This window comes from Pipistrellus kuhlii, unplaced genomic scaffold, assembly GCF_014108245.1.
Source record: "Pipistrellus kuhlii isolate mPipKuh1 unplaced genomic scaffold, mPipKuh1.p scaffold_m20_p_7, whole genome shotgun sequence".
Lineage (NCBI taxonomy): Eukaryota > Metazoa > Chordata > Mammalia > Chiroptera > Vespertilionidae > Pipistrellus > Pipistrellus kuhlii.
The window spans coordinates 30253926-30271565 of NW_023425573.1; the positions used below are offsets into that span (position 1 = coordinate 30253926).

At 58.7% G+C, this 17640-nt stretch overlaps 2 protein-coding genes across 3 annotated transcripts; both read left to right on the forward strand.

Annotated features, from left to right (window-relative positions):
- On the forward strand, positions 1-958 carry DUSP28 (dual specificity phosphatase 28). Its single transcript, XM_036420665.2, has 2 exons — positions 1-525; positions 669-958. Exons 1-2 carry the CDS (start codon positions 118-120, stop codon positions 786-788), a joined length of 528 nt encoding a protein of 175 aa, XP_036276558.1. The 5' UTR covers positions 1-117; the 3' UTR covers positions 789-958.
- Positions 959-6679: 5721 nt separating this feature from the next.
- RNPEPL1 (arginyl aminopeptidase like 1) lies at positions 6680-15825 on the forward strand. 2 transcript variants are annotated; one of them, XM_036420663.2, is made up of 11 exons: positions 6684-7363; positions 10101-10241; positions 10783-10934; positions 11404-11520; positions 11694-11929; positions 12203-12316; positions 12713-12825; positions 12917-13025; positions 13914-14144; positions 14218-14360; positions 14815-15825. In XM_036420663.2, exons 1-11 carry the CDS (start codon positions 6812-6814, stop codon positions 15100-15102), a joined length of 2196 nt encoding a protein of 731 aa, XP_036276556.1. In that variant the 5' UTR covers positions 6684-6811; the 3' UTR covers positions 15103-15825. The 2 variants fall into 2 exon arrangements, with proteins under 2 accessions (XP_045431239.1, XP_036276556.1); XM_045575283.1 differs by lacking the exon at positions 13914-14144 and having other exon boundaries at positions 6680-7363.
- Positions 15826-17640: the final 1815 nt, after the last annotated feature.

Below are 17640 nucleotides of genomic sequence, written 5' to 3' on the forward strand. Positions count from 1 at the left end.
TGTGGGCGGGACCCGCTCGTGCACTGCGGAGATGCTGACCGGGGGCCCCGGGCGGCCCTGGGGCACCTTTAGGACCCTGGCCAGCCTCCACAGGTCCCAAAATAGACCCCAGGCCAGATGCCTGAGCGCGTCATGGACACCGGGCGAGCCGAACGCCTCGGGGTCGCCCTGGCCACACAGCCGCCCTTCGCGCACGTCGCCCCCTCGCTCTTCCTCGGGAACGCACGCACTGCAGCCGCGTCGGAGCTGCTGGCGTGCGCGGGCGTCACCCTATGCGTTAACGTCTCGCGCCAGCAGCCCGGGCCGCGCGCGCCCGGCATGGCCGAGCTGCGCGTGCCCGTGTTCGACGACCCGGCCGAGGACCTGCTGGCACACCTGGAGCCCACCTGCGCCGCCATGGAGGCCGCAGTGCGCGCCGGCGGCGCCTGCCTCGTCTACTGCAAGAACGGCCGCAGCCGCTCGGCCGCCGTCTGCACCGCGTACCTCATGCGGCACCGTGGCCTTAGCCTGGAGCAGGCCTTCCAGGTAGGGCGGTCCCTCTGGTGGGGTCGGGCGGAGCGGCGGGTGGGAGCCTTCTCAGAGGGGCGGGGCACTCCCCTGGTAGTGGGCAGTTGAGGACTTTACAGCGAGTGCTGTGTGGGGTTTTACCTAATCCCCTTCCTTTGCAGACAGTGAAGAGCGCCCGCCCCGTGGCCGAGCCCAACCCTGGCTTCTGGTCTCAGCTCCAGAAGTACGAGGAGGGCCTGCAGTCCAGGTCCTGCCTGACCCCGGAGCCCTCCACACAGTGAGCCCTGATTGGTCAGTCCAATCCCCAAACCAGACTGGGAGTTTCCTGGGATGATGTAATCCTAGCTTGTCAAACTCAGGGCTACGGGCCTCATGCAGCCCACAACTAATGTTTTTGCAGCCCATCCAATGTAACAGTATGTAAGAAACATTTTAATAAATATTTTGTAACAATGTTTACAATATCCTGTTATACATAATCCTATACAATAAAAGGCTGATAAGGAATGATCTGTCGCCATGATGTGCACTGACCACCAGGGGGCAGATGCTCAACACAGGCTCATGGCTGGCGCAGTGGGGGCCTCTCTTGCTTCCACAGTGGAGCTAAGGATGTCTGACTGCTGGCTTAGGCCCACCTTCCCCAGGGAGAGATATCCCCTAGGGCTCCTGGACTGTGAGAGGGCTCAGACTGGGCTGAGGGATGCCCCCCTCTCTCATGCATGAATTTCATGCACCGGGCCTATAGTTATTAATAACAAACTACAACATTCACTAATGACTGATTACTATAATTGTATTGCATTAATTTCCCTTATGCATCTTACTCACAGGCGCACCATTTCTTTCCACTAATACTAGCAGAGAATATTTTAGCAGCCGATTGCCACATCATTAATCTTGGACTGACTTGTTTGGTATACATAACAGGAAATATTTTGCTTTCAGAGAATAAGAAAAAGAAGGTTATTTGCATTACGCTTATTAATTTATGCAGTTATTCAATGTCTGGTAAGTTAATATTCAAGAAAAAACATTAATTTTTATTTAAAATGTTCAATTATTTTGTTAATGATTACTCATTTATTTTAGCCCTTTGTATTCAGCATGTCTCTATCAAAATAAAGCTATGTTTCTATGAAAATTGAAGCTTTTGTTTTTTCTACTGCCCACGTAAATTTAAACCTTGTTTATTTGGCCCGTGTTAGCCTTTGAGTTTGGCATGCTTGGTGTAATCCATTCACAATCCCAGTTTGTTAGACTGTCAGGAAGATCAAAACTATTTGAACTTTAGGCAGAAAGACATAATAGAGAAATCAAGGCCAGGAACCAAGGTCAGGAGACGCGGAAGTTCAGGGATCACAGAGACCTGCTACCCTGATGTTGGCTGCTAGCCACTGTGACTTGGACAACTCTGGAGGACACCCGGGGCTGCTGGCAAACTCATGTATGCAACATGCTCAAACCATAGTGGCTTTTTCCCAGACTCACACTGATCCCTTCTCTTATCTCAGAACCCAACACTGGATCAGGCCAGCAAGGGCCCATGGTGTCCAGACTTGTAGTTGCCATTGGCATGCAGGCAAGGCTGTGACAAACTACCCAGCACACCCACTTCTTACCATGCCTCCCAGTTTCAGCAATAGCATTGAGCCTAGTCTGACCTCCTGCAGCCACCTTCACACCAACAATGCACTGGCCACATGCACATCTGAGTCTGTGCATTCCTCTTCTGGTTAACATACACCTCATATGAACAATCTGTGGCCTAAAGATATTAGGAAATTTATCACCAGCAATACTTCTTAAATAAGATAGTAGGGGAAAGAAAAAATTGGGTAATATGTGTTGTCAAGTGATCATCGGTGCCAATTCAATGCCAACAGGAACCCCCAATTTGGGTTGTGGTGCAGAAACTATTCAAAACAGCTCAATTGCAACGCAGTATAGTTGTTTTAAAACAGCAGGGCAGTTGGCAGCCCTGGCACCAGGCCCTTCTCTAGTTAGACAACTGTGCTTTGCTTGGCTCTGCTCCACTTGACTCCTCTCCTCAATGTTCTGCTCTGCTCCATGCTGGTTTGTTTTGCACTGTGCTAGGTTGCTCTGATGTGCTCCAGCAAGACACCTTCATTGTTTCAGCCTAGCAAGGAAAACAGTCTTCAGTCATAGGTGGAAAGGGAAAGTGAAAGTGTACTCAGAGCCAAAGGACAGCTGGCTTATATGCACAGAAGGCCATGCCCCTGGTCCCTGAGTAGTCTGACCCCATACAACGAGAACCGCAAATTCTCACAATTTGATTGGTCCAAAGGACACTTTCCTAATTGTTCAGAATGGTTGATTGCTCTGATTGGTTGGTGAAGATGTTGATGGGATATAGCTGGACAACTCTCATTGAACTGGGAAAGCCTCAGTCCTATTGGTTGATATAGGATTCCAGAAATCTATAATAATAAAAGCATAATAGGTAAATCAGCTGAACGGCCGAACAGGGTAATGATTGTCCGGACGACCTTCTGGAGGAAGCTAAGGCTTCGAGGGCCAAGGCAGCCAGGACTGCGAAGCACTACTCTTTTATGACTTTCATGCATAAGGCTCAGATAGCGGGAACACAGTGGAGGCAGGCAGTTCAATGCAGGCCTCTCCCTGAAATGCAGTTTGCTTGAGAGGCGTCTGTGTAGAAATGACTGCTAGCCTCTTTTTCTTAAAATCTGAGCCCAGTTAGTCACTAGGAGCCCTTCTTAGTAGATGTCTTCTTTCTCAGGTTTATAATGTGAGTTTCAGGTTAATATGTAGAAATATATACATAAAATAATAAATAAACTAACTGTAGTTAGTGTGAGTTCCCTTTCCCACTACACATTTTGTATCCCCTCCACCTTCAGCTAACTCTTTGCTAGTGGTGGTCTTTCCTGGTGGGATGACAAGGCTTCATCCTACAGGGGCCCCAAGTGGCCCTGCCTGTATTTTCCCATACAATCGGGGAATCCCATACAAGCTCCATCATGCCCCTCGGATCTCCACTGAGCAACAGCAAAACCCCACTGCCCCTAAAGTCATGATCAGTCACTCCACCCGGCAGAGCACCCCTGATTTGCATGATGCCTCAGTGTGAGGCAAACATCCAGGGGAACAGGGTCTGTCCTTGAGTGTAAGCATCCTACCTGGAAATGAAGACCTCTGACCCAGCAGAGCCCAGAGTTGTGGGAACAGGAAGCTCACACTGTTAGGCGTGAGTGGTTGTGAAAGGGGCCTCCCTCTCCCCAATACTTTTGCTCCTGAACTGTGACAGGAACAATGCCATCCATTGGTCCCTGACTCAGATCATACACCGCCACATCCAGCCCCACTCAGTAGCCCCCATCGCTGACAGCCGCAGCCCCAGTCATAACCTGACTCCTACAACCTTAATAGACTTGCCAGCTCTCATTTACTCTCCCCAAACTCACCATTTCATCAACCCCATGGGGGTCTCCTGCCACCTTCTCCATTTGGCAAGTGCTCTAGTGGCTCTATCTGCAACTTTGGGAGTTGAGCAATTTGTCCAGCTTGAAGGTCAGGAGCAAAGACCTGAGACCAGGTTGTTACCCTGTGTGATGCAGCCGAACCCTGCCCCTGGCACTTTTGATAGTATATCGCCCTAACCTGACGACCTGGCTCTAGGTGACAAGGGTGCAATGGTGACAGAGTTCAGGCCTGGTTGTAGGACATCTGTGGGTCACATCAGCTTTTTTAATCCCATCAACTTTGTTCTGAGAATCATCCAATGTGGCTCCCACCAGGGACCCAATTATCCCTAAGACCTCTGTCCAAGGGACAACACAGCCCCTCCTGAATGCCACTTCTCCTGATAGCCCTTGCCTCCTCATCTATCGATACCTCCTCGTAGGGGAGGTCAGGGACCCACTCTCCTCCCTGGACCCGGGCACTTGAAAGGGAGTGCATGGATCACATACATTAAGGGAGGGCTAGGTTGTAGGTGGAATGTGGGGTGCTTCAGTCCAACCCCACCAGCCTGATTTGATCCCCAAAAGGCTGGAGTATGAAAATTCCTGTGAATCCCCAGCCTCTGGCATTCCAGACTTCCACGTTCCTCTCGCCTGGTAGGTCAGGAAGAGGGAGGGAACTGCAGCCACCCCAGACCTTCATCAACAGGACAAGGACAGGGTAGAGACAACTACTTGAGCTTCACGATTCATAAGGTGCCTTGATAGCCAGGCACTAATTCTTAAAAATTTGCTCCAAGACTGGTTTGTGTTGCTCCCTTATATAAATGTGGGGTGGAAGGAACCCCACCCCGGGGGCAAAGGAGGGATCAGCTCCTCTGGACCAGCAAGGCTGCCACCACTCCACCCCTCCTATGTGCCCAGGGCCCTCCAGGAGAGAAGGGATAAGACCCAGCTCCTACCCCTAAGTCTAGGGAACCAGGAGGGCAAGAAGTCCCTGATGTTTACTTACCCTAAAGGCCAGGTGACTTACATACCTGCCTGAGGGTAATTGGGGCATGTAGTGCAGGTGCCCTTGTGCAGTTCTATTGATCTAGCCCCAGCCTCACTGGCCTGAGTGTGGAGCTCAGAGAAGCTGGTCAACTGGAGTGCCACCTAAAACACTGCCCTCATGCCGTGGGACCACTGCCACCTAGATGGGTGTTGGACCACTGAAGACAGCAAGGACTGATCAACCCCAGTCCTCTCCTTATTGAGTCTTTGGTTCAGGACCGACCCCCTTCTCCAGATGACTGCAGGAACACTGGGCTCCCAGTGAGTTTGGTGGCGGCCCCAAGAGAGAGGCTGTGACCCCAAGATAAGATGGCACATGCCTCATGCACGTGCTCTGTATCAGTGAACACACATCTTCCCTTTCAGCTGTCGTTCCCACCCCTGGGGGAGGAGGGCAGGCAGGATGGCATGGTTACCAGTGGGAACACTGAGTCCAGAAGGATTCAACACTACTCAGAGATGACAATTAAGTCAAGCGCAGTATCTTAGTCTAGCCTCACACCTTGCCACATGGCCACTGAGCTGGGAAAATGAGGTGTGTGGGGTTCCTGGATGTTCTCCAGGCCAAAAAGCCCCTCCCCCAAGACCCAGCGTTCCTATGCAACGCTGACAGCAACATCTTGGTGGTCGCTCTCATTCCATGGCTTCGAGGTACATGTGATGCCCTCTCATTGGGCGTCCTGCCTAGTCTGCAGCTGTCCCCTCTGGGCCCAGGACTGGACCCAGAGATCCAGTGAGGTGAGAGCAGGCAGGCCAGTTCTGGTTACTGCCCCAGCACCCACCCCCTAAACAATCCGGCCCACAGGGCTCTGCAGGCTGTTAGGCAGCACTGTCCAACATAACTTTCTTCCATGATGGAATACCCTCTCTGTCCAGCGTGGTTGCCACTTTCCACACATGCACTCCAAACACAGGGAGACCTGGGAACAGCTGGCACAACTGAGGAGCTGAACCTTCGTAGCTAGTAGCCACCTGAACCGGCAGTACAGTTTTAAGGCCCCTGAGCTTCGCCTCACCCTACATGGCCCAGAATAGGGCCACTGGTCTTACCAGTTGGGAGAATATAAGAATCATTCCCTCAGCCCCCAATAGAATAACATTGAGTTCCAGACGCTGCACTTCTCGGCCTCATGGAGGCAGTCCTGCTCCAGGTGTCTCAGCAGCCACAGACCCTGCGAGAGTGCGCCTCCTGTGGTCTCCTGGCCGCGGAAGCCCACAGGGCGGGGAGGCCACTTCGCCTCCTGTCACACCCCGGCCCCAGTGCACCGGATCCTCCAAGCACAATGCCCCTGGACCCCAGCTCCAGCTCACCACCCCATCCCCAACCCCGTGCACCATGCCAGACCATCTGCGCAAAGAGCCCCACTCCCCGTCCGGCCCCGAGCACAGCACCGAGCTCCCTGTCCCCCGCGCACAGCGCCCCCGGCTCCCTGTCCCCCGCGCACAGCGCCCCCGGCTCCCGGGCCCCCGCGCACAGCGCCCCCGGCTCCCGGGCCCCCGCGCACAGCGCCCCCGGCTCCCGGGCCCCCGCGCACAGCGCCCCCGGCCCCCGGGGCCCCGCGCACAGCGTCCCCGGCTCCCGGGCCCCGCGCTCAGCGTCCCCGGCTCCCGGGCCCCGCGCACAGCGCCCCCGGTGGCGGCCCCGCGGAGCCAGAGCGGGGCGGCGCACGGCGCGGGGCCGGGCCGGGCGGCTCCCGGCGCGACTTCCTGTTGTGCCTGCGCCCGGCCGCCGCCGCCGCTCGGCACCCTTCGCCGGCTCCCCGCGGCCCGGCGCGGAGCCGCCCATGGATTTCACTTAGGGCGGCGGCATGGCGGCGCAGTGCTGCTGCCGCAAGGCGCCCGGCGCCGAGGCCGCGCCCGCCCGCCCGCCGCCGGAGCCGCCGCCCGCCCTGGACGTGGCCTCGGCCTCCAGCGCGCAGCTCTTCCGCCTCCGCCACCTGCAGCTGGGCCTGGAGCTGCGGCCCGAGGCGCGCGAGCTGGCCGGCTGCCTGGTGCTTGATCTGTGCGCGCTGCGGCCCGCGCCCCGCGCGCTCGTGCTCGACACGCACCCGGCTCTGCGCCTGCACTCGGCCGCCTTCCGCCGCGCCCCCACCGCCGCCGCCGCCGCCGCCGCCGCCGCCGATCCGCCCTGCGCCTTTGCTTTCGCCACCCCCGGACCCGGGTCCGCGCCCCCGCCCCCGCCCCCGCTGCCCGCCTTCCCCGAGGAGCCCGGAACCGAGCCCTCCTGTTGCCCGCTGGCCTTCAGGGTGGACCCATTCACCGACTATGGTTCCTCGCTCACCGTCACGCTGCCGCCTGAGCTGGAGGCGCACCAGCCCTTCCAGGTCATCCTCCGCTACACCTCGACCGACGCCCCTGCCGTGAGTCCCAACCGGGTGGGCCCGGGGCAGTGGGCTGGTCGTGGGGTCGTCTCCAGGCAGCTTCTTCCCCCTGTGCCCGATTACAGGACGTGAAGCTGGGGTACCTGCAGGGAGGCAGGAACAGACTGGCCCCAGAGGGGCACTGGCCTCTCCCCTGGCACTCCCCAACCTGTTCTTGGAATCCTGTTCAGGTGCCCTCACTGATTCCCAGTTGGTGCCTGGAGAGTCCTTAGGAGGTTTGGACAGAGTGAGAGCCCAAGTGCTGGCCCAGAACAGCATGCCACCAAGGGAGGCCTCTCCTTTCAGTTGTGTAGGGACAGGCCCTGCCTAGAGATGGCGCATTTGCCAAGCCATGAAGCTGCTGGAGCCTAGCACTGAGGGCTGGACCAAGGGTGTCAGATGTGGAAGGGCCTCCGTGTGACCTGGGCCTTCTGAGGACCTGTGGACACCAGGTCTGTTTTCTGGAGGTGGCATGAGGGGCAGACCTAGTGGAGCAGGGGGCTGAGGGCCAGGTTGGCTCTAATGCTTTGGGCCTCCTGGCAGGATGCTGTGGTGGAGTGGCCCTATGTCCTCAACGGACACATGTAAGCTCTGCAGGACTTGGGCACAGAGCTCCCACTGCCCCATTGGCTCTGCCAGAAAAGCTGGATGGCCCTGGGCTCCCATGTGGACAGCACACATGTGATACCACCCCCTACACACACACACACACACACACACACACACCCTGCACACAGCTCTGGAAGGCCCCAGGATGTTCCGTCTGTTATTGCGCATGGCATGAAAAGGGACAGGATGATGAACAGGTGGTGTTCAGGCATTCGGCCAGTAGCCACCAAGGTGACATCTGGACAGAAAGGTTCTGGACCAGACACATAACTTTGGGCTTTCCTGCATGATTCCCAGGAGCACTTAGTAGGCCCTGCCACCTCCCCTCCTTCCCTGAGCTCTCTTGGGTGTGCTGGCCACCGGTGGCTAGGATGGCCCCTGCTGCCTGCGGGGGCAGTCTGGGGCTTAGACAGATATGCCCCCCAACACGGCAGTGAAATCTAGAGGGATGTGCTCCTCTCTGACCTTGTTATATGAACTTGGAGCCCATGTGTCTGGTTCACCCAAGACTGTGGCCAGCTAACTAGTGGAATCGGGGCCCTCAACAGCCCAGTGGGGATGGAGCCAGGCCAGCAAGGATGGCTGTTCTCCCTGGGCTTTCTATGGCTTGCTGTGGGGCCCATGGGTGAGCGCGCAGGTAGGCGGGGCAGCATGGTCCCCACAGTCTGTGCACCTCTGGGCAGTGGGCTGGAGCACAAGGGACCTGGCCCATGAACTGGCCTACTTGTGGGGGACAGAGTTTTGGTGTTTGTCCTCAATTTTCATCATCATGTGTGAACGCCCCAGGGCTCAGGGCCTGAGTCCCTAGGCCTGTCCTTACACCAAGTTAAGATGCAGCTCCCCAGGAGGCAGTTTGGGGTGCTGCAGACTCTGGGGCCCATGCTCCTTGTAACCCATTCCCGAACCCCACCCACCCACCAGCAAGAGTGACTCTCTTCCAGCCATGTGGTGTCTGGAGCCCATGGGCCTGCTCCTTCTCCAGCCTATCAGCACCTACACCTCTGCTCCCTGGCCCTGTGCACCCTAGGAGTTTGTGGCCCCCTCTGGAGTGGGGTCCTGCCTGCCTGGGTATCTGCACCAGCCCCTGACTTCCAGGGAGGACTATGGCACCCATTGGTCTCTGAGGCTGAGGAGTGAGCAGTGCCACTGGGCTGAGAGGTGGATGTGGGCAGTGGGGACAGGAGGTCTGAGCTGGGTAGAGCCCGAGGAGGGCTACAGGGGATGGAGGGGTCCATGAGAGGCTGTGGTGGTAGGGTGGAAGGGAGTTTGGGGGACTAATGGAGCCTGTCTCCAGGGTGGACAGAGGGCTGCCTGCAGTATGTTGCAGTGGGAGGCATCTCCTTAATGCAGATTCCTGGGCCCCAGCCGGAATCTTCAGGGGCCGGGCCCAGTACTATGCATGTTTTAACAGGCTCTCGATTCAGGACTCCGTAGCCAATGGGGCAGCCACGGGGATCAGCAAGTTACCGCTGCGGGCTTTCTGTGGTGAAAGGACGGAGACACAGCTAAAGGGAGAGTTGGAGAAGTCTGTGAACATTGGCCGGGGTCTGCAGGGAAGACAGCCTCTCACAGGCTGCTGTGGGATCCGTCCATAGTGCTCCAGGCACGGGCCCCATTGGCCCTCCCCATGGGCACTTCTGTCCAGCCTGTCCCTTTGAGTGCCTGGCCTCAGCTTACTGCCCAACTGTCCCCTGGTCTGGAGCTTATCTTCCTGTGGGGGTTCCCTCCTGGCAAGGCTGATCCCATTCCCAGGGGCGACCCATGCTTGTGGTACTTGCTCATGTGGGATCATCAGGAAGCTGTTTCTATGTCCTGACTCCCTTTCCGGGCCGAGACCAGATTTGTTGCCAGCCAGCCTGTGAGGATTTGGACTCGGGTGTTCTGACTGTGCCTTTGGAGGCTGGGATGAGGGGCACAGGCTGGCTTCTGGATGCATGTCCCCCTGCCTGCTAACGACTGGAGTGGCTGTTGGCCCTGGGTGAGCCTGGTTAGGCCACCCACTGCCTCCCAACCCCCTGTGTCCTTCCTCCAGAGGCTCTGGGCCTAGAAGCCTGAGCAGGACAGCAGGTTTGGGCCCACTGTGGTGGGGAGGGCATCTACTGATGCCCTGCCTTCCACCTGTCTGCAGATCTGGTGGCTGGACCCCGAGCTGACCTACGGCAGTGCCAAGCCCTTCGTCTTCACCCAAGGCCACTCTGTCTGCAACCGTTCCTTCTTCCCCTGCTTTGACACACCCGCTGTCAAGTGTACCTACTCAGCCGTAGTCAAGGTCAACACCTACCCACCTGGCCTCTCGCTCCACCCAGGCCCAGAGGGATCGTCTTCCTAGAAGGACCCCATCCTCCTCACTGGGGGGTGGGGGGAAGGTTGCTCCACAGGGAAAGGGCTATTGGTGATTGGGGTCCTGGTCCTGGAATGAACGAAGAACCCTGAGGGGAGGCTCACATGGAGTTGCAGGTCCCATGGCAGGGGACAGGGCTCCTGGACCTGCGGGTGGCAGCCCTACCCAGGGGGGCAAGAGGTTTGCAGACAAGGAGCTTAGCATGGGGGTTCTTTGATGGGGTGATGGGCTCCCTGACAGGTGTGGGGCTCTCTGACCCAGTTTGCGGGTACCCTGACAGAGGGCATGGGGTTTCTCAGGAGTACACTGGGCTCCCTAACCTCAGTTGCAGTGTGCCCTGTTGAGGGAATGTGCGGTTCCTACATGAATATGGGTTTTTCTGACCTGGGTTGTAGGATTTTCTGTTGGGGACTTGGGGTGCCTAATCTGAGTTGTAGGTGCCCTGATGGGTGGGGCCTCCCATGTGCAGGCCCCGTCGGGGGTGCAGGTGTTGATGAGCGCCACAAAGAGCACCTACGTGGAGGAGGAGGGCGTCTACCACTTCCACATGGAGCACCCTGTTCCCGCCTACCTCGTGGCCCTGGTGGCCGGGGACCTGCAGCCGGCAGACATTGGGCCCAGGTAGAGTCTCTGAGTCTTGCTTCCTGCAGCAGCTCCTGCTGCTACCTTGGGGAGACCCCACCACAAGCTGGGTGTGCGGCCTGCATCAAACCCCACACTGTGGAGACCAGCCCTGCCTCATTGCCATGGCCTGGGGCCATTCCTGCCAGGCTCCTCTCATCCCACATACCCCCAGACCTGGCAGCCTGGCCCCTGACCACCGGGCATCCTTCTCAAGCCCACACAGGTTCCTTCTACTGAGAGATAAAAGGAACCAAACAGCCCCTTCATGTTTGGCTTGGCCCCTACCACAAGAGGGCCTGCGTAGTGGCTTTCCAGTGAGGAAAGGGGCAAGGGTGGGTAGGAGCGAGCTGGCCTTCAGTCAGGTTGGACAAGGCATGGGTGGTACGTGAGCCCAAAAGCAGAGGGAGGGGCTGGTGAGGTGAGCAGGCAGAGTGAGCCTCAGCCCATGCTCTACCTGCTGTGATAGGAGCCGTGTGTGGGCTGAACCGTGCCTCCTGTCCATGGCCACCAGCAAGCTGTCAGGCGTGGTGGAGCAGTGGCTGAGTGCAGCCGAGCGGCTATATGGGCCGTACATGTGGGGCAGGTATGTCCTGGAGCACCTGGGAGCCCCGGCAGTCCAGAGGGCAAATCCACATCCTACCTAGAAGCAACTGGGGGCCCCCTTGTCTGGCTTTCTGGGAAGGAAGTGACACTCACCACCCAGGTCCCCAACCCTCTCGCGGTCACTGGCTTGCCCTCCCCCCCCCCCCGGAACAGGTACGACATCGTCTTCCTTCCTCCCTCCTTCCCCATCGTGGCCATGGAGAACCCCTGCCTCACCTTTGTCATCTCCTCCATCCTGGAGTGTGACGAGTTCCTGGTCATCGATGTCATCCACGAGGTGGCCCACAGTTGGTTTGGCAATGCCGTTACCAATGCCACCTGGGAAGAGATGTGGCTGAGCGAAGGCCTGGCCACCTATGCCCAGCGCCGCATCACCACCGAGACCTATGGTACTGCCTGCGGCCAGCCCAGGGCAGGGGACGGGAGGTGAGGGCTCTGCTCTGGACTGGCACCGGCTGGCACCACCAGGGCTGTCCCAGGCCCTGCAGAGGGGCTGACAGCCAGCCCAGCCGCCAGGGTGCAGCCCCTGCTGTCGTGTGTCCGGGGAGGTGGCCTTGGGTCAGCTAACTCCACAAGGCTCAGGGCAGGGACAGCCTCGCACCTGCTCTGTGCTCAGGCCTGCCCCCTCTCCTCCCGCCTCCCCTGCCTCTGTGACCATCCAGGTGCTGCTTTCACCTGCCTGGAGACGGCCTTCCGCCTGGATGCCCTGCACAGGCAGATGAAACTCCTCGGAGAGGACAGCCCGGTCAGCAAGCTGCAAGTGAAGCTGGAGCCAGGTACCCGCTGCCTCCAGGCCCTACTCCAGGCTCTGCACATGTCACCCCACAGCTTCTCTCCCACCCTATGCTCGCTCTGTTCCCACCATGGCTGAGTCCCTGCAAATGCCAAGCCAGGTGACCCAGCCCCAAGAACGCCTCCTGAGGCTTCCTCAGCCTATCGCCGCCTCTCATGGGCTCTGAGCACTTGTCACTGTGGTGGGTGGGTGTGGGAGTGGGGGTGACCCCCAACTGAGGTGGGCCCTCCCTACTAAGGTGGGCCCTCCCCCTACCAAGGAGGCATCTGGACTCGTGGAACAGTGGCCCTTGGCCCTTCTTGCTCCACTCACCTGACCGCCCCTGCCTGTTCTCCGGAACATAGAAGGGGTGGATGACCTAGCACCAGTGTTGTTTCAGGGGTGAACCCCAGCCACCTCATGAACCTGTTCACCTACGAGAAGGGCTACTGCTTCGTCTACTACCTGTCCCAGCTTTGTGGGGACCCCCAGCGCTTTGACGACTTCCTTCGAGTGAGTAACCCCATCCGGGACAGGTCCTGTCCCTCCTGCCCCTGTCCCTGCCCAGTCCCCAGGCCTGCTGAGCTCTGTCCCACCCTCACAGGCCTACGTGGAGAAGTACAAGTTTACCAGTGTGGTGGCCCAGGATCTTCTGGACTCCTTTCTGAGCTTCTTCCCGGAGCTGAAGGAGCAGAGTGTAGACTGCCGGGCAGGTGAGGCCAGCCCACTAGGGGGATGCTGGTGTGTGTGGGCGGGGGGGAGGGGGGGGGGGGGGCGGGCGGGAGGGGGGAGCGCGGGTTGGGGACCTCACCTGCACAGGATGCCACTTCTGCCTGGAGAAAGTCCCACAGGTTCAGACTCCTCCCTGGACAGTGTGAGCATCAGGCTGGAGGCCATGGAAACAGAGAGGAGGGTGTGCTTCCCAGCCTGGTGGAGCCCAGGGGGCTTCCAGGAAGAGGTGGCACTTGGGCCAAACCAACCTATTTAGGAGTCTCAGAAGGGGGCCACAAAAACAGTGTGTGCAAAGGGCCTGGGGCAGGGTTGGCAGGGTTGGCAGGGTGGAGGGAGGTTTGCCTCAGAGCTCACTGAAGCCCACTGTCCTGCTTGACACCCATGAAAGTATCCCTGGGGGTATGAGAGCTTAGAGATTAAAGGAGGGTCTGAGGTATAGGAGAGGCCAAGATTTGCTGGAGAGCAATGAGGTGGGTAGAGCCCGCCCCCACAGCTGCCAGGACCAGGGCTTTAAAGCAGGAATGTTGCTTTGTCAGAATGGTACACAGACCATTACCCTCAGTGCTAAGGTTGGGTTCTAAGTGCCCCATTGTCTTGTACCCAGGAGAAGCAGGGGGGACTGGAGTCCCTTACTCATCAACTAGAGCCTTCTGGCCTCCCTGTGCCCCCTTGGCAGAAGCTAATCTGGTGGTTTGAAGTGGCAGGTGCTAGCGCTGACCCCAGCCTCCCCACACTGTCCCTGCCTTGGGGGCTTCTGGGCCCTGGAATAATCATGCTTAGGGATACCCCCATGATCTGGGGACTCCTGGGCAGGCCTTGGATGGCCCCTCCTAGCCCAGTGGGGACCCCAGGATCACACCTCCCTGCAGGGCTGGAGTTTGAGCGCTGGCTCAATGCCACGGGGCCGCCGCTGGCCGAGCCAGACCTGTCTCAGGGATCCAGCTTAACCCGGCCCGTGGAGGCCCTCTTCCGGCTGTGGACCGCGGAGCCCCTGGAGCAGGCAGCTGCCTCAGCCAGCGCCATCGACATCTCCAAGTGGAGGACCTTCCAGACGGCACTCTTCCTGGACAGGCTGCTGGATGGGTCCCCGCTGCCCCAGGGTGGGTCCTGGAGCTGCTGGGGTGACTGGGGAGGGGTGTGCCTGCCAACCTTGACCTGCCCTTGACCCCGCAGAGGTGGTGATGAGTCTGTCCAAGTGCTACTCCTCCCTGCTGGACTCCATGAACGCCGAGATCCGCATCCGCTGGCTGCAGATCGTAGTCCGAAATGACTACTACCCTGACCTCCACCGGGTCCGGCGCTTCCTCGAGAGTCAGGTGTGGCCACCTGCATGGGGCCCTGCCTCTCCTACCCCCACCACCCCACCTGACCCTCCGGTCTGGCTGTTCAGGCTGGGCACCCCAGAGAACGGGGTGTGGAATACTTGGGTACCACATGAGAAGAGTTCTTGGGAGGCCGTGTCTGGAGGGGACAAGCTGGGAGCATTCTGGAGGTCTAGGCCCACGTGGTCCTGGCCTATGGGCGTTTGGGCTCCTAGCCTAGGCACCAGGGGCATCTGAGCTTCTCAGAGGCCTAACGGTTCCAGGCCTACAGGGGCCTCTCTGCCCTGCCCCATCAGTGGCCCCAGCCCAAGCTCCCTCTGCAGAAGGCCTGTAGTGGGGTGAGAGGCTAACAGGGGCCTGCCTTTGGTGCTGAGAGTCTGGGCCCAGGGCAGGTGGGCTGGCAGAGGGGCAGGAGAGCAGCCAGTGTGACCCATGTCTCCCCGCCCAGATGTCCCGCATGTATACCATCCCGCTGTATGAGGACCTCTGCACTGGTGCCCTCAAGTCCTTTGCGCTGGAAGTTTTCTACCAGACACAGGGCCGGCTGCACCCCAACCTGCGCAGGACCATCCAGCAGATCCTGACCCAGGGCCTGGGCCCCAGCGCAGAGCCCGGTGCAGAGCAGGGCGGTACTGGAGCAGAAGCCGAGGGGGACGTGGACACGCCTGCCCTGCTGCTCGGGGACGAGGCCCCCAGCAGCGCCATCGCTCTCAGGGACGTCAACGTGTCTGCCTAGCCCAGACCTCCCAGACACCACAATTGTGCCTTCTGTGGCCCAGGCCTGCCATGACTGCACATCGGCTCTGGCCACGAGCTCTGCCTGGGCCCACACATGCCCTTCCTGTGGCTTCTGCCAGGGACTTCCTCATGGCCAGCCGAGGTCCGTGGACATGGCCCCCCAGCTCTCTTGCACTGCAGGCCCGAGCAGCCAGCCCATGCCACGTCCTTCTGTCTGAACACTGACTGCCGGGCTCTGCCCCTGGGGTGACAGCCCCACCGTCCCATAGCGACCACCACACTGTGCCTTATGTCTGCTGGGAGGCCTCAGCTGCGCTGTCCCCACAGCACGCCTCCCGCAGAGCCCTGCACCCCGAACCTGGGGTGAGCAGCCTCAGTTGGCCCCTGGCAGAGGGTCGAGAGTGCAGACACGCCCTCAGGGTGACGGCAGGGGACACCGAGGAGAGAATGGACATCCCTGGGGAAGGGCCCCTAGGAAGCCTTAGCCCCTCAGGGAACATGGGGTCCCGGCCCCAGGAGATATGGGACAGGATGTCTGTCTTGGGGCTAGTGGGCTGGTGCAGCTGTGCCCGAAGGGAAAGTAGCAGGTGGTGCTGGTGCTCTTTTTAGGCCCACCATGCTGGGACAGGCCTGGGGACCCCAAGCTCAGAGCTGGGCCACCCAGAACACTGCTGTGACAGGGTCACCGTGATATCCCATTAAACCTCCACTCTGAAAATGACCTCCCAGCTTGTTCATCCCAACCTTTATCCTTTGATTGTGTCTGAGTGCTCTGGGGTGAGGTCAGGAGCTGGTTGAAGCCCTCAAACACATAGGCCCCTAGCCAGAGGCAGGAGGATGCTGGATGGGGCTGAGGGTCTTCCTCTGCACTCCAGCCACTCCCGGTCATCTGACTCTGCCCTGCAGCCTCTGGGCCCTAAGGACCAGCCTTCCCAGCTCCTAGGCCAAGCCTCTGGGGCTCCCTATTGGACCCTCAGACACTTGTCACCACCTTTTGGGCCTTTCTCAGCAGTGGTTCCCCACCCCAAAGGAGTAAAAGGAAGAGAGGAGCGTGGGTGTTTCATCTCAGGGGAGCGAGACAGGGTGGGGCAGGGTTGTGGCAGCCATTAGAGTAGGTCCTGAAGAGGCTGTGGTGCAGAGGGGGCTCAGAAGAGGGACTAAGGCTGAGGACTCCCACTCAAGCCATTACGAAAAGAACAGCTGAGCTGTGGGCTGTGGCCGTGATGCAGCCACTGAATTTACAGGGTGGCGGCTGGGCTCAGGCCAACAGCAGCTATGCTGTCTGGTTACGGGTCTCATGCCAGGATTACATGGTCTGGTTCAAAGTGACATGTTACCTAGCCCACTGGCCAGACCCAGGCCCAGAGCTTCCCTTTCACAAGGAGCCAGGACATGGTGGGACCAGAATGGCAGGCCAGCAACCCTGGTATCATCACATCCAGCCCCCAGGTCACCAGATATCCCATTGACTTTTCCCTGCACTTCAGACCTCTCCTCCCCAAGAGGTACCCCCCACCCCCCCAACCCAGTCATGGCACAAGCCCATACCCCGGGTCTTGGGTAGTCACCAGGATTGGGGGCCATGTACTAGCCTTGCACCAGGGCCTGTTGGAGCTTCACTCAACCCAAGGACATTCACCCTCCCTACAGGGAGCGGGGACCAGGCCACTGCAACACCATCCTGAGGAAGGAGGACACAGAAGGTGTCTAGCAGCCCCTTCGCTGCCAGGCAGGGGCTGCAAGGGACCCTGTCCTGGGAATGGGCAGCTCTGAGGCCTTGGCTCCATCCTCAGGGGTCCATCCTCATCCTGTCTTCTTGGCCTCCTGAACATGGCACTGGCCAAGAAGCCCTCCTTGGCGGTTGTGCTGCTTCTCAGCCTCTTCCCTGACAAGACTGTGTACAAGTCTCAAGCTTTCAGTCCTGGCTCTGAGTTTCTTTGGAGTTCAGCTCTCACAAAGTGGTGGCCTCAACACATGCTTGGTTCCAGTTCCGTGGGTCCGCAGCCCTCCTGGTTGGTCACTACTGAGAGGGGCTCCACCCTGCCAGCCTGTGAGGACTTTGGAAAGCTCAGCAGCTCTCAGCTGTCATAACCGAAGTGACCACACCCATATCCTTGATATCCTGGACTTGATCTGCCCTCTGTGTCCAGCAGGGTGCTCTTAGCCCAGGTGTCCCTGCATCCCTAGCTTTTCTCAATTCATTTCCTCCCAGCTTGCAAACACAGAATACTTTCCCGACCATCTTTTCTTGGTAGGATCTTCCCAATGCAGCCTGTGATCAACATGTGCTGTTTCCCAACCTCTTCACTAGACCCAGTTATTTAGGACGTCATCAGTCTCATGAGCCATCACAGCTATTTTCCCACATGTTCCTTGGCTGCAACATTCCTGCTTTCAGTGATGGGCCCCAGCCAACTCCCAAGTCGGCAGCACACATCCTGGGTCTCAGAGTAGTACCTTGGCCAAGGGGGTGCTTTCATATATATATATTTAAATATACTTTATTGATTTTTTTACAGAGAGGAAGGGAGAGGAA